At 47.6% G+C, this 20,646-nt stretch overlaps 6 protein-coding genes across 6 annotated transcripts; 2 read left to right on the forward strand and 4 right to left on the reverse strand.

The window, feature by feature from the left end:
* Positions 1-1,305: 1,305 nt before the first annotated feature.
* V8C40DRAFT_279893 (chitin synthase-domain-containing protein) lies at positions 1,306-3,444 on the reverse strand (the record flags this gene model as incomplete). The annotated part of the gene is made up of 3 exons (XM_083221307.1): positions 1,306-1,536; positions 1,600-3,171; positions 3,247-3,444. 3 exons carry the CDS (start codon positions 3,442-3,444, stop codon positions 1,306-1,308), a joined length of 2,001 nt encoding a protein of 666 aa, XP_083072812.1.
* Positions 3,445-6,214: 2,770 nt separating this feature from the next.
* Positions 6,215-8,201, reverse strand: V8C40DRAFT_266678 (chitin deacetylase; the record flags this gene model as incomplete). The annotated part of the gene is made up of 5 exons (XM_083219774.1): positions 6,215-6,299; positions 6,360-6,545; positions 6,710-7,769; positions 7,849-7,913; positions 7,981-8,201. 5 exons carry the CDS (start codon positions 8,199-8,201, stop codon positions 6,215-6,217), a joined length of 1,617 nt encoding a protein of 538 aa, XP_083072813.1.
* Positions 8,202-10,325: 2,124 nt separating this feature from the next.
* Positions 10,326-11,720, forward strand: V8C40DRAFT_266679 (nucleotide sugar dehydrogenase; the record flags this gene model as incomplete). The annotated part of the gene is made up of 1 exon (XM_083219775.1): positions 10,326-11,720. The coding sequence occupies one exon, from the start codon at positions 10,326-10,328 to the stop codon at positions 11,718-11,720; it is 1,395 nt and encodes a 464-aa protein (XP_083072814.1).
* Positions 11,721-12,181: 461 nt separating this feature from the next.
* On the reverse strand, positions 12,182-14,430 carry V8C40DRAFT_275292 (uncharacterized protein; the record flags this gene model as incomplete). Its single annotated transcript, XM_083220688.1, has 3 exons — positions 12,182-13,352; positions 13,410-14,193; positions 14,247-14,430. 3 exons carry the CDS (start codon positions 14,428-14,430, stop codon positions 12,182-12,184), a joined length of 2,139 nt encoding a protein of 712 aa, XP_083072815.1.
* A 3,035-nt stretch (positions 14,431-17,465) lies between these two features.
* V8C40DRAFT_247385 (uncharacterized protein) lies at positions 17,466-19,517 on the forward strand. The gene is made up of 2 exons (XM_083216312.1): positions 17,466-17,934; positions 17,990-19,517. Exons 1-2 carry the CDS (start codon positions 17,533-17,535, stop codon positions 19,265-19,267), a joined length of 1,680 nt encoding a protein of 559 aa, XP_083072816.1. The 5' UTR covers positions 17,466-17,532; the 3' UTR covers positions 19,268-19,517.
* A 34-nt stretch (positions 19,518-19,551) lies between these two features.
* On the reverse strand, positions 19,552-20,592 carry V8C40DRAFT_266682 (alkene reductase; the record flags this gene model as incomplete). The annotated part of the gene is made up of 1 exon (XM_083219776.1): positions 19,552-20,592. The coding sequence occupies one exon, from the start codon at positions 20,590-20,592 to the stop codon at positions 19,552-19,554; it is 1,041 nt and encodes a 346-aa protein (XP_083072817.1).
* Between the last annotated feature and the right edge of the window lie 54 nt (positions 20,593-20,646).

Genomic DNA, 20,646 nt, shown 5'->3' on the forward strand with positions numbered 1-20,646 from the left:
GTGTCTGGGCAAGGATTGCTGTTGGCTGAGAGGGGAAAGCTAGCAGGGGGTTTGGGTGGGCATGTGGTTGATGCCGTCTGCCTGGTTTGACGGATGGGCTTGAAAGGGATCTGAGGTTGATCGTAGAGGTGGGAGACGGTATTTGTTGAGACATGATTCATGATTTTGGGTGAAGGTGATGTTGAAGGGACTGTTGTTGCCTGAGTGAGTCTTTCTTGCGCAAGTGTGATTTGTATAGACAAAGATATCGCGCATTCAAGACAAAAAACGGCTCGTAAAAAGTGATGCACCCAGAGTCGAACACGGCTAGAAGAGATGATTTGCTGTCATATCGTCTCCACCAAAGCGAAGTGAATACCCGTCTGTTCCAAGCTTCAGCAATGAACCGACAGTTACATGGTATGAGGATCCGCATTCATGTTGCGTGTGATTGCTTGTAATCACCATCAAACGTGTCGAATATAACATGTTACTACCAAGACATGCACAAAACCAGGTTCTCAGCTGGTTCCATGTGGATGCCGACGCCAGAACAACCAGTAACCGATTGCATCTCGAACCCTGTCTGCAGCCTTGGCTCGCCTCGCTTCACTGCCGTCTAACTACGGATTTGGTTATGATGTAGATTCACAGGACGCAGCATCTACACCGCTCCTGTTGGCATCACGCCGCGCTGCCATGTTGGCAGTGAGAGGCGCCGACAGGGAAGATGCGGATGGCTGCATCTGCATTTCGAGATGTGATGAGCGGAAGGGCTACGCCCCTCGGCGTGTTGCGATTCACCGTATGATGCTGAATAATTTGGCTTCTTATGAGTAATTCTCATATTGTTCTATACTAAGTGCTGGCAATACACAACAGACATGACCGTTCACCAATCTGTAGTCTCGTTGCTGCCTATACATCTATCGACACTGAAAACAACGCATACACGCACCAAACCAACCTGATATTAATGCAACCCAAATGCCACAAAGACCTTTTTGAGTATATGAAATAAACAATGAGAGTACGACAGCCGTCTCAAGTATGACACAAGAAGAACCGCACGCCAAACCAAAAGCAAATATGAACGGCAGACTCTATCGGCACATCCTCCTACTAGTAGACCTATCTGGGGCCGGACTAAATCTACTGGAGGGCCGAAGTGACTAAAGGTCCGATGATCCCTGAGATTCTTCTATCACAGAGGTCAGCTTCCTGTGTCAATATGTCATGAAAGAGAAGAGCATGATGATGCACTTACCAGTCGGAGCCAGCTCATGCTTTCATGCTGATGCATTGCACAATCCATTACACGTCAATCTACTGAGCGTCTCTAACCCCACCCGCTCCCTTCTCAGAGGCATCCTCATCGCTTTGAATCACTTCTCTGGTCTTTCCCCACTTGAAATCATCCGAGTTGAAGAGGGAGTAACCCATGATGATGAGATTTGCGAAAGGCGAGACTAGGAGATGTAGGAAGTAACCAACAAAATACTGGCCACGTTCCGTCCAATTTCGGGGAAGCCAGAAGCCAACGCAAAACGAGTAGAGCTACGAACGAGGAGAGACAATGTTAGTCGCATGCTCATCAGAAAAGAAAGTCGTGGTACTTACGTAGCGAGAAGCCAAAACAGAGAGGAGGCCGAGAAACATAGGGTTACGCAATAGCACACGGCCGTCCGTGATGAGCAGCTTAATGAGCGCAGCGACGGCGGCCACGATGAAAGGCGTAATGGCCCATGTCATTACGGCTACGAAGCTTTGTATCCTCTCTGGGAGGATAATACCCTTCCTGAACAGCATGACAAACTCGTTTGAGATGCTACCAAGGGCCCAGCGCTTGCGCTGTGACAGGAACACCTTGAGGTTGGTCGGCACAATGGTGAATGCCTTGGCACGTAGGGCCTGGGCAGTCCGCTTCTTGGGGAAAAGGCTGAAGATGATGGCCGCATGGATACTATCCTCGGAATAATTCCCCAGGATGTGCGACGTCATCGTATCATTGGGCTTGGGACAGTATCCGAAGCGCTCACGAAGAACCTCGTCGCCAAAGGTCGACTCATCGACACGGATCAGCTGGCAGCAGCCGGGCAAGCAGTTGACCCTACCCGTGATGCGAGACTGGAACATGCGTCGCAGGCCTTGGGTCTGCGAGTACTCAACCGACTGATAGAGAGCCCATGGATTGAATGGCTTGCCATCAAAGTCGACGCAGACGTGGCCGCAAACACCAACCAGCCTGTCATTCGAACGGATCTCGCGGAGCATCTCAATGATGCAGAACTCATCAAAGACGGTGTCAGCATCCATGCCAACGAGGTAGTCGACCGTGTCCATGCCATGCTGTACGAAAATAGTGCCAATGTAATCGTACAGAGTCTTGTTGAACATGGTCACCATGTTCGCAGAGCGCCTCTTGAAGTGATACAAGAACGAACGGGCGAAGCACAAGCTGTCACGTTTGCCCTGGTTGTAGCTCTTGCCAACAAAGACATACGGCAGACCCTTGTAGTAGCCGTATTGGACATTGACCGGCATGAAAAGGCCATCTCGGGCACGGTAACCATTGTCAAAGCGGCGGAACTGACCTTCACCCAGAATATCCTCGAGCAGGTACTCCTGTGTGGTCTTCTCCATGCCTGGGCCACGAGCATTACCGTCAACGATGATGAAGATGATCTTGGGGTGGCTATCAATCTCCTTTTGGTCCACGAGAGAGTCAAGGGACCGGGTCAACTCATCGCGGGTTTCATTGTAGCAGGGCAGCAGCAGGACCAGCCTCTCGGGATCAGGGGGGGTACGTTCTTTTCTAGCAAACCAACAAGGCAGACAGCGCCTCAAGATGGCATTTATGATGATGCAAACCATCATAATGGCTTGAAGTGTGGTGTTTGAGCTAAGAAGAACGAGGAAGAGGTAGTACAGTTGGTGGACTGTCAGGGCGGCATAGATCAACCCGCCATTGATGATAACCAAACCCAGAATGAGACACCATTTTTGAGTCCGGAGCAGATTTTTGGAGACTTTTTGGAGCTCCTCCTCCGAGTCCCATCGCAACTTTGCCTCTTCTTGGGTGATGGAGGATGAAAAAGAAAGGCCGGAGTCGAATGAGTTTAATGAAACGCGAGTTTCCTCGAGTTCATTTGGGGGAAATGCATTGTCGACAATGGCGTTGCGGGAGACTGACTGTAGTTTTGTGTTAGCATGGAAACCATGTAGCCGAAGAAGACGAGCTATGTCTTATTTGCCAAGTCTGCTTACAGATTCTCGGGAGCTTTCTTCAGTCGATGTGGCGACAGTGGCATGATTCGAGACGTTGAACATGGACACCGGCGGCTTCCTGGGCATCTCCCCCCGCGGAAGCCGTTCAGGGGAGATGTCCCCTGTATCCACAGTCTCCGTGGAAGGAGACTCGGAGTTCATGATGAGTGACGGGATCGGGTCGGATGTGTCAGACATCTTGCCTTCTCTTCGAATATTCAGCAGCGAGCCGCAAGGAGCCGAAATTGGCTTTTGGGACGGGGTATATAGCGGTCGCGTGGGATGCGAAGAGTGCCGTGGGTTTTGCAAACGTCGAAGAGAAAGATCGGATCGATGATGGAAAATATGGGCCAGAGGCTTTATAAAGGAAAGTAAAAGTCAGTAAAAACCAGTAAAAGCTAGTAAAATGAAGTTTGAGGTAAACCCAGTCAGGGCTTTACGCACATTTTTGACAGAAAGCTAGGGCTTGAGCCTTACACTGAGTTCTGAAAGCATCAAGAGCCTATTGGGTTGGTAAAGAGGGGATACTCCGTAACGAAGAAAAGCTTAATTGAGAAATAGACATTGATAGATGTCTAACGAGCGAGTGTCAAAGCAGGGCTGTACCAAGCTTTGGAGAGATAGAGGTCAAGGCATCACTAAGCCGGCTTCCCTGTAAGCTGTCTCTATGGAGAATATTGAACCATACTCTAGTGTATGAGGAACTTGAAATATTAATCATTCAATCTGAAGCCGCAAATCCTGCCAAGCTTTCAATATTCGAACAGTGATTTGTGTATTGCTTTGGTACTGGTAAGGAAAGGTCAAAGCTGTCTTCCCCGGCTCAATGCCATCACAAACTTCCAACCTTGCACAACGCCCATCTCGTATACAGGTGTCAAGCCCGCCTGAAATCTCAGCAACACAGTGATACGCCACGACAGGAGCTGAGAAATCCTGGCAGAGCATTCAAGAGTGCTGAATGGTCCGATCGAAGACGCATCTCCTGCAGCGGTCGTGAATACGAAGGCATCGTGGACTGCAGGAAAAAAACATTATATGGCTTGGGGCTAGTGGATTTGGCTTTTGGTGCCAAGGCCAGACAGATTAAGTTTTATGGTCTTGGAAAAAGCACATGGTAGTACATGAGCCGTGCCTCGGTGTGTATCTGATGCTTTTGCCGTCTGGCGATGCCGATGGAGCTTCCCTTACGTGTCATACTTCCATGTAGATCTGTCTCTACTTGGGGTTAAAAGCTAGCAGACACGAGCTCAATGATACCGTTACACTCTTCTCGTATGTGCCTGAGGTAAAAAACCTTTTCGCAAACGCCACGCTGTTTACGCTTCTCTGGTCGGCCTGTAAGGGGGAGGGAAAAGACATACCCAGCCACGCCTTAGTAGAAAGAGCTGCAGTAGGCGTCTCAGTTTGAGAGACGTGTCAGTCATTGTAACACGTGGGATCTAGCAAAAATTTCGATTGCTTCGTGTTCTATCGCGCACTTGCAGATTTATATATATTGCTTGGCACGGGACGAGTCTTCTCACGACATTCCATGCTCTCCTTGAAGATATGTACGGGCCCGCGTGTAAGTCCACAAGGCAAGGCACAAAAAAAAGTGTGCCACTCAAGTAGCCAAAGCTTACCAGAAGCGTAACTCACCATCTCAGAGGCGTCAAGGGAAAAGAGGAGCAAACTCGGCGTGGCACCTCCAAGTCGAGTTAAGCTCCAAGATCGGGCCTTTGCGGCGGAGATATTCTTCTCTCGACCTCCCGCCCTCCCTCCCCACCATCTCCCGGCATATCTAGGTTAGCCTGTGTATCTCAACCTCAAGCCACTAGAAATATGCTTACTCGTTACTAGCTCTTGCGGGCCATACCGTCCCCAAGGTTCGCCTTGGCGGCAACGAACCGGAATGGCTTCCCCTGCACGGGCGAGTCCGTTCGTCCAGTAACACAAGGCCCCGGCGTTACCCAGAGTGCTGGCTCTCACCTGACTAGGCTGAGATCCCGACATGAATATTCTTGGCCTTGTTTTCGTCCGTGTTAACAGACATCCGACAGAGCTGAGAGGGATAGGATAGTCCCGACGGACCTGCAGTAGTCTTTGAGCTAATCTCCCCTTAGCGCAGCCAACGGCAAGTTGTCCATCTTGGTCCGGCGGTGCGAATACGAAGCCGCATATACTTTTTTCAACTTCAGGTGATCGACATCTTGCCGAGATAGATACGCAGATATCCTTCCGACGGAGCCATTGCTGCCGGTAGCTTCTAGGCGCATCATACTCCGCTCTTGTTACGGCCAACAGAATCACGACATTTCGTATAAAAGACTAAATTATTGGAGGCGGCAGAAAAGTTGCCGTAGGGGAACACGAATCCTGCAAGTATCTTTTTATCCGATGTTATCATGTCCGAAATAGCCAGCCACTGAGAGGTGAGAGAATCTTCAGTAGACTCGGGGCCAAGGTATGGAGAATGCTGTGCAACAGTAGGCGTGTCTCGCTGCTTGGCTAGTTCAGCGATGCCGAGACGGCGCCGAGAATTCAGGCTCCTAGGCAGGCGTTCGGAGATCCGTATAGCTGTCGTGTTTATACCTAAGAATAGTATTCGAGTCCGTTTACTGCCGTGTTCGTCGTGTCCAAGTATTCACCCTTGGCTGATCCCTACCACCACTGTATTGGCTCCAAAATAATACGAGAGCCCATGGAATCACATTCCGTCTCTCAGATTAGTAGGAATCTAGTAGAAATGTCAAATACTAGTAAATGCAAATTGGCAAGGTTGAAATCCCCCTGAATGTCAATTGTGCCAAGCTGAAAGAGTCCTCAAAATATTACACAGGAGAGCAAACTAGACCTGTGGCTGAATTCAGGGTACAATTGACAGCTCATGTCACGGCTACGCTGTCTTTTCCAAGTCATTTTTAATAAAGCTGCTGTCTATTCAATACCTATGCAGTAATCAAAAGACTAATCGTCTAGACATAATTCACACTTCAGTGTAATTGCCTGAAGTGAAGCAAAGACCATAGCCCTTTTGGCATCCATGGAGACAATGAGTGGTTTCATTGCCACTATACCAATTTTTACGTCAGTGGAAACAATCATAACAGTCGACGCTGAAAGAAACTCACCAAAAGCCCCACTGGGAACAGCACTGCTTTTCGCCAAAGTGAAGACACGTAGCTGAATGCTCTTTTCCGCAAAGGCCGTTTGTTGTAGCGTGATTGGGTGCCTGTACTTTGTCGTCGCCAGGTGGAGGAGTGCAGTCTCCAAAGTTGCGATCACAGCTTGTGATACAATAATCGTCGCTTCTTCCACTATAGTGCAAGTTATGTTAGCAGCTCAATGTTTCTCATAGAAGCGCGGGTAAATAAGAGGGAGCGGGGGCTGAGTGATGAGCCAGCCAGAGTAGTACGAGCGCACCACGCATTGTGTCATCTCACTCCATCTCAAGAGGGGGGTTGGTATATGGCTTTCTTACCAGTAACCGAAATATGAACAGCAGTCACCAAAGAGAGAGTCCTTGCAAGTGGTGTTCCCATGTTCGATGCCACATCTCTGGTCCGTTGAGACATTGAGCTTCGGCGTCTCGCCGGGGTCAGTGTTGTTTATCGGCGGCGTCCATGGATATGTATTGTTCTCCGGTGGCGTCCATGGGTTTGTATTATTCTCCGGCGGCACCCATGGATTTGTGTTGTTTCCAGGTGGCGTCCATGGATTTGTGTCGTTGTTTACAGGCGGCAACTCCTGATTTGGGTCATTCTCAGGTGGCGTATATGGATTTGTGTCGTTGTTTACAGGTGGCAACTCCTGATTTGTGTCGTTTGCCGGTGGTATCTCCTGATAGGTGTCCAACCCGCGCCTAGAGGGAGCCAAACGATACCAGTTCTCAGGAGGATCGCCAAGGCACTCGCCAACTGTCACCAGCTTGTACCCTCGCTCCCTGGAGGTTTCAATCATGTACTTGGCAAGCGTTACGACGGTCTGATAATGCACATCGTGTGCAAGAACGATGTAACTGTGATCTGTCTCATCGGATGATTGCATGGAGAAAAACTTATCCTTGGACTTTTGAATCAGCACAGGGTCGTCGTTTTCATAATCTTTGGTATCGAGATTGGTGCTAATGACGTGGTAGCCGAGTTCTTCCATCGTATCGATGCATCCAGAGCTCGAGCCGCACTCCAGAAATGGCGGACGCATGTATGTTGGGACGAAGCCAAAGATGTTGCGAAAAGCCATCTCATTGTAGATCATTTCCGTTCTTTGGACATGCTCGCTGACACCGTTAAGGTTGCGATGAGTCCAAGTGTGGCTGGCCAGCTGATGCCCGGCGTTTCGCATACGCCGCAGGACTCTTGGATACCCTGTAGACTCGTCATCAATGCGGCCCTTGCCTCTGTTGTGTCCGGCTATGAAGAATGTGGCCTTGACTTTGTATTCGTCGAGGAGGTCAAGCAGCTGGTTCGTGTACTCGTAGGGTCCGTCATCGAATGTCAAAGCAACAAGACCCGGAGAGTCACACTCAGTGATAGTCTCCGCTGCAATATGATTAGCATAGCTCCTGGCCTCATAATTTGAGATGCGAGGTGTAATAAGAGATTGCTTGTTGAAGCTCACCGTATGGGACGTCGCCAAAGAAAGGCCGATCGATGTTTTCAGTGCTTCTTCCACCAGGGCCGACTCTGCAAAGGTATCGTTAGCTTGGACGTCTCTGACGCGGATCCTATTCCTCCATGTTTGATCACTTACTGTGTGTCGCAGGAGTCGCTGTAATCGAGCTGGCATTGCGATCCTGAGCAGTATTGCGTGGTAGTACCACAATGACCAAACTCAGAGCAACATCCCCCAACACATTTTCCGAGACCGGGACCGCAGAGAGTATTCTCAGCAGCAATACTAGCCTGAGGAACGGCAGCCGTTTGAGTAATCACGAGGGCGATCACCCCGATGGCAACTTTGAGGTGCTTCATGATCCTTCTTGTCATAATATTGTTGCTTGGTGTGGCCTCAGGATGCAAGAGAAAAGAGACGACGACGACGGCGATGATAGATTAAGTAATAGAACAGTAAACAATCAAAAAGGGCAGGTTGCACCCTCGTATCATATTACTACATCAAACTATCTCGCTGTGAGAAAGAACAGGTAGGTACATATATCTATAAGCAGCTTCTCAGGGACATCGCGATCCTATGTGCGCTAACCCTTGGGAGATGTCGTTGGGCCAGGAGCTATTGATCCCATACTTAGTCAGGTGCAGTCAAGAAATAAACCGAAATACGAAATAAAAAGAAATAGTGGCTGGCAAACTTAAAGACCTCATTACGCAAGAAAGTCCCGCGCTTTCTCTTGTGAGAGGGAATATTGGCCTCGCTCTGGTTGCCTCGACGACTAGTGAAGGTGCACCGCAGCAGGAAGCTGCAGCATCACACCCTCTTCCCCTCAAGATTTTAAGCCATCTGACCAAGTCCGCGCTCTGCCAAGTGTCTAGCTAATTAGTCTAAATATACGCTTAATGTCGTATAGGAGTGCGGATGATGGCACGGGTACTGTGGTGCGTCGGGCGTATGAAGCAACTGGAAAATTTGGACAAGGCGAATGAGGCAACAAAGACGTATGATTCGACGATCCCTCGTATTGTGCTATCTTTAATTACGCCATAACGTATTAAAATTTTTGTTCCTGACTAGTATTAGACGAGAGTTTAGCCTATGATGCCCTTTGCTGATCGTCCTGCCGAGGTATCGACTATCATCGCCAGACGGTACGGTGAGCACCTGCACGGCTTTTATCAGACATACTCTCCATTTCTGTAAATTGTAAATAATTTTGCTTCTGAAGATGGAGAGTCAAATAGAGAGTAAGCTTTGGCAGAAAATTCGGCCGTAATAGAAAGCATTTTTTAAGCCCTGGCTTGCCAAGTTTTGGGATTTGAACGCAGTGGTAGGGAGTCCATGACACAACATCAATAGCAGCGACATTGACGTGTCACTTCAGATTAAAGGGAATATTGATGGTAGGACTGATTATCTCATAGGTATGTTGTGCCTGGCTCTGGGTGCTTCCAGAGAACATTGCCTGCTAGTTGCTTGCTGCCACATCTCGGCCATACCTCCTAAGACTCTCGGATTCTTGCAATTATAGTTTTCCTGCTTTTTCCGTTTCGGTATAACCTCAAAGAGGGCGGATATTGGCCAAGTTTTATTGGCAACCGTGCCTTTTCGGCTTCATTTGGCGCCCCCTTGAGCTCTAATCGGCGACAATGGCGCAAGTTGGGCGTGCTTTGTTCAGCTCAGTGGCGTGTGTCTACCTGGACGCTCGTCGAACATGAGGCTTCAGTATGCTACAGCGTACAGAAGCTGTGACGAAGAGATTGTACGATTTTACCGTATCGTATTGGAGATTTCTAGTGACACCGTGGCTGCCGCAAGTCTACGCCCAAAAAGCCAAAGTGCCCAACAGAGCTAACACCAGGGGAATATCCTGAGGAACAGAGACTTGGTGTAGATGTTTCGGTTGTTTCCATCGCTCCCAGAAGAAAGAAATAATGAATACGGAACTGTTAAATCCGGTTTTTGTCTGTGATTACATTCATATCAGTGGAAGTTTCCTTGTTAGCCCCCTTCGTATACACAAAGACGTCGTCGCGTTTTCTATCTTGTCTGGGAAGCTTCTTGTCTTATGACCCAGACAAAGTTTCTTAGTCTACTCAGCTCGTATGTAAAACTTGGACGATACTTTGATGTTAGGTAGAGGTACCACCTTCATAGTTTCCTCCTCATGGAAACTGGTCAAGATTTGCGAGAGGGCTGCAAAGCCAAAGCTTAGCGTTCTCCTATGTGTTCGCCTTTTGCTTTGCCGGAATCTTACGGCAGCCTCTGAGCAATGAATTCGAATTTTCCTACCTTATTCACTACCGTTGCCTATAAAATCGTTTTGCGGAGCTTTTCCTTCCTGGTCTTCATTTCTTCCAAAAATCTTTCCGCAAATATCAGCAAGTCTTACGACAAGCCATCACGTTTATACATTGCATCACTTTCTCGCCCCAGTCACTCGCTAAACATTACGCATTGTTTATTCCCTTTTTTTGTTCGTGATGGATTCATCAGAAGCTTCGTCGACCTCTAAGTCTAACGACTGGAGCCGTCGTCGAAGGGAGTCAGACGAAGAGTACAAAGACATTAGCTATTACGATCTGACTCCCCCAGGCGAGACTATTTCGGACCCAGAGCCAGAATCCAGCACCAATGGAAATGTCCTATCCGATACAGAAACAGACATTACCACTGATGGTGATGTCGAGTTGAAAGACCTCAGCATCGAGCCTCGTGTCGCCGTCATTGGCGTTGGATACGTGGGCGAGCACCTCGTCGATGTCTTTTCACGTCGCTTCAACGTTATCGGTTTTGACGTCTCCGAATCCCGCGTCAAAGCCCTCTCTCCCAAGTACGCACAAAACGACAGAGTACAACTCACGTCGTCGTCGTCAAAACTCTCTGGTGCCAGCCACTTCCTCATCTCAGTTCCGACGCTTTTGCGCCCGGACAATACAGTGGACACTTCTTATCTACGAAGTGCCTTAGACACTGTTGAGAAGCACGCCAGTGCCGGTTGCACTGTCGTTTTTGAAAGCTCCGTCGCCGTTGGCATGACGAGAAAGCTTCTCGGACCCGTCGCTAAGAGAATGGGTCTATTTGCAGGAATGTCACCTGAACGTGTTGATCCTGGTCGCGTTGAGCCCGCGGCTTATGAGATCCCCAAGGTGATTTCTGGCCTAGAGGACGTCGTCCCCGGCTCGTTGGCTGCCATCTCGGAACTGTACTCTGCAGTTTATGACAAGGTTGTCACCGTCTCTCAACCTGAAGTCGCGGAGATGACCAAGCTGTATGAGAACTGTCAGCGGATGATGTGCATTGCCTTTGCCAATGAGATGGCCAATGCCTGTACCCCCTTTGATATTGACCCTTACGAGGTCTATCGTGCCGCCGCCACAAAGCCGTTTGGCTACATGTCTTACTCCCCTGGGCTTGGTGTCGGAGGCCACTGTATTCCCGTCAACCCATATTATCTGCTGTCTACCAGCGAGTTCCCGTTGCTCAAGGCGGCGACAGAAAAGATGAATGCCCGCCCCGCAGAAATTGGACAGAATGCCATCAAGCTTCTGTCCGAGGGACCAATCAAGGGAGTCCTGCCCCATGTTCTTGTTGTTGGCATGGGTTTTAAGCGTGGCCAATCTCATCTGGTCAACTCACCTGGCCTTGAGCTCGCCAAAAGCCTGGTTCTGTCGGAGAAGGTCGCCGTCTCCTTCGCCGATCCTCTCGTGGGACAAGAGGCAGTGCCTCAGATCCCGCGGTTGGATGAGAAGAACTGGTCTGCCGAATATTTGGAGCAGACCTTTGACATGATCATCGTGGCCTTTAAACCAGAAGGCCTTGACTTTGGTCTTGTTGATAAGCTTACTGGCGTACGGGTTCAAATGTGGTGTGTTTAGATGGTCATTAGATAGCGGCGCATATGCATAGGCCACCGGCACAGTGGTAAATGATCGAGAATAGAGATCATGTGCCAAAGGTTCATATATCATGGCCCAAACATCTTAATGCATAGCCGGGACAGGGGAGGAGTAAGGGAGTTTTGGATATCTTTTGGGAGGGATTAGCTAGTGTCGAATTCATGCTTCCACTGGGCCTGTAAGGGCTGCAATTGTACACCTAGATGAAGCATATTTTGTTATTTTATTAGTTTTGATTTGGAGGATATGAATTTAGTGTATTGTATACGGTGGCAACGTGCTACTTCGGCGTATCTCAAAGAGAATGAACTTCTCACGCTTTAATCTTCATTTTCATTTTGATGAGATTCATTTCATGTGATATGTTTCAACATCCATCTGTTCTTTTCAGATTATTTATCATAACTATATTTCCTTGTAGTCGCAACAGTACGTCCATATCACGGACTCCTTCCCATGGAAGATTTCGACCTCGCCGCCAACAATAGACTGGCAATATCTTCATTTTCCTTCTTGGCGGCGTATGCAGCAGGTGCCTCGCCATTTTTGCTCTTCAGCTCAATATCTGCTCCACGAATTAATAGCAGCTTCACCACGGCTTTATCCCCTCTGTCAATTGCAGTTAATAATGGTGTACTACCATCACCATTATGGAAGTTGACCTTGGCACCACGCGTTATTAGCAAGTCTATCATAGCTTCTCCCGCTCTGAAGACCGCCAGTGATAATGCTGTACGCCCTCCGCCATCTTTAGCTTCTATATCAGCCCCTTCGGCAAGTAGCAGCTCTGCCACTGAAATTTGTCCCGACATGGCCGCGGCCATTAGCGGTGTCAACCCATCATAGGCCTTGAGATCCACGTCGAAGACATTGAGGAGAACTTTCATGGCCTCTTTCAAACCAAAGAATGCCGCTAAATGTATCGCAACTGATACTCCAGGCAATGCCACATATGTTGTTTGGTCCCTAGCTCCATTCGAGAATATTACCTGGGCCGCCGCTGCAGCATTCGCCTGTTTCCCAAGAAAGAGTAGTATATCAGGACACTCCGGTACCTCGAGAGCGTAAAAGCCCCAATAATAAGCCGCATAGGCATAAAAGGGATATTGTTGGAAGCGTCTGTTGAGATCATCCTCGCTCAGGGCGATTCCACTCTCAAAGGCCGCAAACGAGAGATATGTCAGGCAGACTCTGGTGAGATGAAGTCGAGCATCAGGAAATAGCTCGTTGCCTCGTGCGATAACCCAACTGTCCACAGACTTATGACAGAAGCGGAAAGTGTCTGTTTCTGCATCTATAACAACTAGACCAGCACAGACCGAGGCTATATAGTCGGTATCTGGGATATTTGCTTCATCTAGACTCGATTCTCCAACTTCCACTGCAAGCGCATGTTGCAGTTGTTTTGTTTTGAGAGGATGAAATGCAAATGTCATCCATAAAAGAGTGTTCATAGCAAGGTCTCTCCTGTCTGCATCTTGGCCTCTTATTCGCGTCATCATCGCATCAAGAGTATCGTTGCGACGTGACTGTTCCTCTAAGGTATCCATCATGCTCTCAGGTGTCTTTGAGTCCACTATCGAGTCAAGAAGGAAACGGGCATTACGAAATCTACTTCAGTTAGTAATTGGCTATGTTTATACGGATTAGGAAAAGAGATATTCTTACAATCCATCAGAATATTTTATAATAGTATGAGTAACTTGTTCCAACACATCAGGACTGTGGCTCACAAAGTCCGGGAGGCGTTTCACATTGCTCTTGATGTATTGACCAATACCGTCAGCAGCTGCATTTGAAGGCATATTTATGATGATTGAGTTATGCTCTCGAAATTTTCCAATAATATTAGGTAGAGATCTCGAAGTTGCGAAGAAATTTGCTCTGGTATCGACTAGCAAATCTAGGATTGTCGATACGAATTGTGATGCACTTGAAGGTTCACACTCGTCCAATCCGTCAACAACAATGAACGTCTTTGGGTATGCAGAGATTAACGATCTCAGGGCACTTGCTGCCTCATCAAGCAATGGCGGAGTTCTTTGACTCCTGTGCCGGGCGAATAGATCTTCGACACTTTGAGGTAGAGGCGATTGGATCTGGCATAGTTGCTTGAGTAGATTGCACATTATGTTTTCAGCTCTCTCCTCATTTGCGCGATAAAAGTTACAAAACGCATAGCAGAAAACAGCTGATTTCTCTGAGAGAAGTGTAGTGGAGAGGTGGTCAAGAACTCTTGACGCAATCATCGATTTTCCAGAGCCAGGGGGTCCATGTAGCAAAAGTGCTTTACCATCTAGGTTACACCATTCTCGATATTGTTCCGATTCAAGAAACCACTGGCAGGTCCCTGGGGCACATTTTGTCAGGTTATGGTCCAGTTGAGACTGATAATCGATTGCTGACAGCCAGCGAAAAGGATCCACTCGGGAAGATCGTAGGGGAGGAGTATCTGAAATATTATTAGCTGATTGATGATACACTGAATAATGACCAATGACCAACCTGGTTCAGTGTCTTGAGATGGAATGTATTCTACAATGCCTTTTGCACAAGCCACTGCATTAGCTGTCGCAAGATCCTGCCAAGTGTCGTTTTTGTGTGAATCTCCATAGTCACAAATGCCGCTAATCAGAAGATACGGTACAGTTGTCCTAAAGTACGCTGCCTTTTGCTCTATACAAAGCATATCAATTGTGTAATCAATTTCGAGCCCATTCAAGATGGTACTTCTCTCAATGACCCAGGTTTCAGAAATGGTCTTTCCGAAGTGGACTTTAATATCCCGGGGCGGTCTCGGGGTACTCTGTGAAACATCGCAACGGTAACACGCTGCAGATACTTCTCCAAGCCCGTCGACTACTAAAGTGGAACTGCCGATAGTTTCAAGCCTGACCACATGCTTGTAATTTGGATAAAACAATATATCTTGCGTTCGGTCTGGATTGAGGCGTAAAGAACGCAGATGAGGTGCCTTCTCCTTCGCTTCTTCGATATGCCTTGGTATTGTGCCCGAATAGAAATCTATGGATGCCGATTCTACCTGATTTAAAGCAGAGAGTAAGGAGCTAGGAAAGTGTTCCCAAGCTTCAGGTGGGTCGTTTGTATATTGAGTCGAATTCACTCGCTGGAGGTGCTGCGAGGGTTTGGTGACGACAACGTCGCCTAGCTGAAGAATTGGCGATATTCCACTACCAATTCCAATAATGAAACAATATTGAATAGAAGGAAATGACTTGCGCAAGTCATTTGGGTTCAATTTCTTCGTCGGATCCTCGATAGAATCCTCGATACGCGGACATGAAATGACGATATTATGATGGCCAATAGATCCCTTTATATATGTATAAGAGGCATTGATTGGGGCTGTCGGATAGGCATATCTTTCATCCAACATAGCCACCGCCAAGGATAGCGTCTTTGAGTTCGAGCATATCCATCCTATGGTGTATTCTTCTGTGAGAGGGAAACGTTTGAGATTGCTCATTGGCGGCGAGCGACTGGTTGAAATATCTTCGTGTGCTGTGTTTGTCTCCTCTGGCGGTTCTTCTGTAACCAGATCTTGCAACCATTCATTGACATCGGGTGCAGATATTGCTCCAGAAATAGCACTAAGAGTTGTTTCGTTCAAGATAACATCAGATGGGGTATTAACTGTCGCTGTCTCATCGCTTGCTACAAGCTCTGCAAAAGATGATTCGTCTTCTTCTCCATCAAAATCTCGAAATATCGAGTCTTTTCGGCCTCGCAACTGGCCCTGGTGACTTTGAGATGAGTGTCCAGACTCGGCATCGTCGTCTGAAACATTCAGGCCATTGTGCAGAGCAAGTTGTGCAAGCCGCTCGAGATGGAAAATCAGATGTGCTTGCATTTGTGCAATATCAGAGAAGCCGCTTGGACAGAAGGGGCAGTCTCGGTGAATTCGCATTGAGGGACCAACAACGGCAGCAACTAATGCAGGTGAGAAATGCTCCGGAGTACTGTCGGGATGGGAGTCTTCTAAGTGTTGAGTATATTCTGGCTGAGTTTCAAATTCTTCACCGTGTTCATGGCAATGCCACACGCGTGTATGCCCATTTTCATGATTAATCCAATCTTGTCGGCTCCCATAGACTTGGTTCGGGTCCAGGCACTGTTCGTATGTGCAATGGTACGGCTGTAAATCATGGATTAGGTGAACACTATAACAGTTGCATTAGAAGAAATTCATGAGATTAAGAACGATCCACATGGCAATACTTACATCCACACATTCTTTTGGAGGTACTGCTCAGGACATAAAGTCTGGCAATATGGACAGATAAAGTAACCGCCTATGATATCTACTTTTGGTGGATCTGGCCACTCAAGCTTTTTACCACCAGGGCTAATGACTGTCGATACCCGAGTCTGGTATGAAATGGCAGATCTGAGGTCGCCGGGCTTCAACGTTGTAGCTGTCGTCGCCGACATTGGTATGACAGGTAACGCTGCCTGTTCTGTGTTCCCAAACTTTGGATTGAACTGCAAAGGATTTTGGACAGGCGCGTCTGTCCCAGGATTAATCTGAACGATTTTTCGCTCAGGCAATTCAGCTCGCATCTGGTTAAGCCTAACAACATGCTCTTTCCAGTAGATAAACTGTTGCTTTCGGCGGGCATTAGCAATGCCGGTTCTCCGGAGAAGCCAATGTCCTGCGGACGAATATTTGGCGAATATTTCAGCAGCGTCATATGCCGTCGCTGTCTTGTCGGTATTCTCCATAAGGTACTGGCGATGCAAATAACAAACGGCCGCAATCTCAACTTCCTCTCTTTCCTGTATCTCCGCATCTCTCTTTTCAGCCGGCACATGCTTGTATAGCTGATTTATGTTGCGTTGTGGCCGATGAAGTGAGCTTCTGATCTTGTCTGCGAGGCTATAAAGCGCCGTGATAGCGTCATTCAGGCCATTAAGTCGGAATTCAACCTCATGGAACGAACTATTATCGCTCGGAGAGGATAGTTCGCTAGCTTCAGGAGAATTATCTCTCTCTGAGTCCGATCTATCGCTGTCGTTATCTACTTTCTCACGATCACCCTTCGAGATTTCCTGTGCTTCGTATGGGAGGCGTTCGTTACGTTCTATCGCGAGAAGATTCTCTATCTACAATTACGATTAGACAACGCTCCGCATGATGACACGCTATTGAGTTTAATACACTAGAAGGCGTATACAAGGTTTACTTGAAAACACTAGCGATCACTCAACGTCATTTAAAGGTACAACATACATGTGTTTGAAGTTCTTCAAGAATGCGGGCGAATCCGGACTTGACGATTTCAGCATCCCGAACCCGGTAATCCAGAGATGCATGTCCTTGCTGGTATAACCCAAGACTGTGCGCCCACAGCTGGAATCTCTGCTCTTCTGCGGCCAAATGCCGATAATTCGGCGATTGCCTGAGTTGAAAGAGGACAATCAGTTGAAGCAAGTCACTCGATATTTTTCTACCGCTTGTAAAAAGCTCTGTAGAGTCCATTTGGTCCATATTGCCCACAAGGTCGAGTCGTCGATCAGTAAAAGATGAAGAGAGGTAAGAGAGAAGGCTATATTTCAGCCTAGAAGAGGCCCTAGAAACAAGGCAGGGATTGTGAGATAATTTGGGCACTATCCAATCGAAAATGAACACAGCCCTCCACTGCCTCAACAGTGCACAAGGGTGTCTATAAATTTTACCCCTCTTTCAGCCTCAAAGAATTTCCACTCGAGCCATATCTGCCAAACAAAGAGCGCTGTGCAAACAGCTCCAAGCAGGCAGATTGGTAACATCATGTCTGGCTTCGAAGTTGCTGGACTGGTTCTCGGGATCATACCGCTGGCTATATCTGCACTTGAGCACTACAAAGCCGGACGAGGCGTTGTGGCAACATTTGTCAAGTTCCATGGACAGTTGGACACGCTTATATACAGGCTTAAGCTGCAACGAACGTTTTTTTATCTAAATATTATCGACTTACTGCGAAATGCTGGTGTTAGCGAAGTGGTCAACAAAACAGACATAAGCGAAGAAGAATGCATCACCATTCTCCGGAATGCGAAGACCGCAGAAGAAATCAGAGATTACATAGCGTCCGAACACCTGTATGATACCTTTGATGAAATATTGAGAAGATACGAAACCTGTTTGAAAGCAATCATAAGCAAACTAGGTCACATAAAGAGACCGCCAAAGGTTTGTAGATGCATAAAGCTGTCGCAAGAGTAGACGACTGATTCTCATATCACAGGCTGCGAAAGATGACTTGAAAGCGATTCTTGAGACAAATCCCGTAGGAACCTCTGGTTTTGCATTTAGAGAGCGACTGAGCTTTACCATTGAGAAAGGGAGTCTCAAACAGCTTGTAGAGGAGCTGAGTGAAGATCGACTTTCCCTGAGGGAGATGGTCGATAGCTTGAAGACGCAGCAAGTATACACAGCGCGAAATCCGTCTGATGATGCCCAAAAACTGGCAAGCATGCTTTCAAGGGTCCAGCGACAAGCAATGCCACTGTTCGAAGCCATGCGTAAAGGATGTAATTGCGGCTGTGAAAAGAAGCACAAGGTCTTCATGAGACTGGATAGCAGGATTCCCCTACAGAAGAGCCGACAAAGAAAGCTGAGAGAGCAGACTGAATTCAGTCTCATCTTTGACCATCATGGATATCTCCAAGAAACTCATGTCAACGTCCACGAAGATGACCTCAACGAAGACTACGACATCAAAACCACCTCCAGAGTTGTGTTCGTCCAAGAAGTTACAGAGCAGCACAGTGAAAGAATAGTGACCTTAATTTGCCAGCATGTTTCTGAAGCACAAGCGGCGGGCCATATTCTGAAACTGAGGCTAAACAATGAACACCTTTTCCTTGTTGACGGCCCGTCCGAGAATAGACGGAATTTCACAGCTCCGACAACACTAGCGGATATCCTCAAGGCTGGATACCAAGACGATGACGCCAAGATGTTCCCAAAAGAACAAACGCTGTTGGCTCTCAAGGTCGCATCATCAATTCTGCAACTACAACAGACGTGGTGGTTAGGGCTACCGTTCAACAGCAACGAGATCAAGATATTGAGTCCCCAAGAGAAATCATTCATCACTGCGGGCAGTTTTCCTTTCATTGAACAGCTTATGGGAGAAATCCCACCACCGCCATATGTTAAGGCGATCGAGAGCGACGCATGCATCGGTCCAGATCCCAAAACAGCTTTGACGGAGCTGGCAATCTTGTTACTCGAAATCTGGCATCATAGGCCGCTTGAGGCATGGTGTCAAAAGTCGGGTAAAGAGAATCCAACGTCGCCGCAAGGACGTATGATGGTAGCCATCGAATGGTTGCAGGCCACATCAAGACGTCTACTGCCATATCAAAGCCAGGTTATTGAACAATGTCTGCAAGTCTGTGCTGGGTCTCTCCGATTCTGGCATGAAAAGGAATTTTTGAAGATGTATTGCGAGAATATCATCAAGCCTTTACAAGAGATTCTTGGTACATGGGATACGTCTGGGAGGGCATATAGCTAACCCGAAACTGGACATTTCTTCGTGCTCTGCTATTCAAAATTCCAAGAGTAACACTATACTTAATTTGTTTATAGATACCTTTAGCGCTTTTCCGGTTACTTCAGGCCACTCCGAAATAAAAAATGCATGGATATACTACAAGGCGACGATACAAGCAAATAGAACGCTAATGCGAAATCACGTTCTTTATATGACCATCATTACCATCAACGACTGCTTTAGCATTTTGTAGCTATACTAACTATGGGACTTAGTTCATCTCATCTAAATCATCTCAATAAGTGCTAGGTTGAGACATTCTGGCTTTTCAGGAACTGCGCGCTAAAAGGATAGTCAATGTAGCCCGATGCCGCGTATGGTGTATAGAATGTCTCGCGTTTGTAGTGAGTAAGCTGCAGCCCTTCCTTGATCTTATACACCAGATCGGGGTTTGCAATAAAAAATCTTCCGTACATGACGACAATATTCTTGGAAGGGTACTTATTGATTAGTTGCTGGGCATCTTCAACCTTGTAGCCACCAGCAATCAGAAGCGGGTTTTCCCAGAGTTCATAGGCAAATTCCAATGTTTCGCTGCTCTCGTAATCTTCGCCGCCAGATATGCGAGACTCCACCAGGTGAAGATAAGCCAAATTCAGCTTCCGAGCCCTGCGAATGATGTCTGAAAACTGCGGAATCGGATCTGTCATTTTCATGCCCTGAAATGAACTCCATGGGCTAAGACGAAGCCCGACTCGTTCTGGCCCAATAGCAGCGACGACAGCTTTCATGACTTCGTCTATGAAGCGTGATCTATTCTCAACACTCCCACCGTACTCATCATGACGCTGATTGCTATTGTCCTGACTGAATTGATCAATCAGATAGCCGTTTGCACCATGAACTTCGACACCATCAAAGCCCGCAAGCATGGCGTTTTTTGCAGCTGTTGCAAAATCTTGGACTGCTTGCTTAATCTCATCGAGCGTCATAGAGCGTGGTATTGGTGCAGTTTCGTCGATAGGAATAGGGCTAGGGCCAACAATGTCGACTCCTTCTTTTTTAGCTGTCTCCTTGTCTGCAGCACGCCCAAAGGCAAAGATCTGGCAGAAGATGAAGCTTCCTTTATCATGGACTTTATCGGTGACTGATCGCCAGGCTGTGATTTGCTCCTCGCTCCATATGCCAGGTGCATTTGGAAATCCACCAGACAATTTAGATGATATTAATGTACCCTCGCTGATGATTAGAGTACCCGGCACAGCAGCCCGCTGGCTGTAATACTCGGCCATAAGAGGCAGAGGAACACGATCGTCCGCTGCACGGAGGCGAGTTAGCGGAGCCATCCCTATGCGATGGCTCAACACTATATTGCCTATTGTCAAAGGTTTGAAAAGATT

This window comes from Trichoderma camerunense (genome assembly GCF_050948025.1).
Source record: "Trichoderma camerunense strain CBS 138272 chromosome Unknown V8C40scaffold_10, whole genome shotgun sequence".
NCBI classification, from domain to species: Eukaryota; Fungi; Ascomycota; class Sordariomycetes; order Hypocreales; family Hypocreaceae; genus Trichoderma; species Trichoderma camerunense.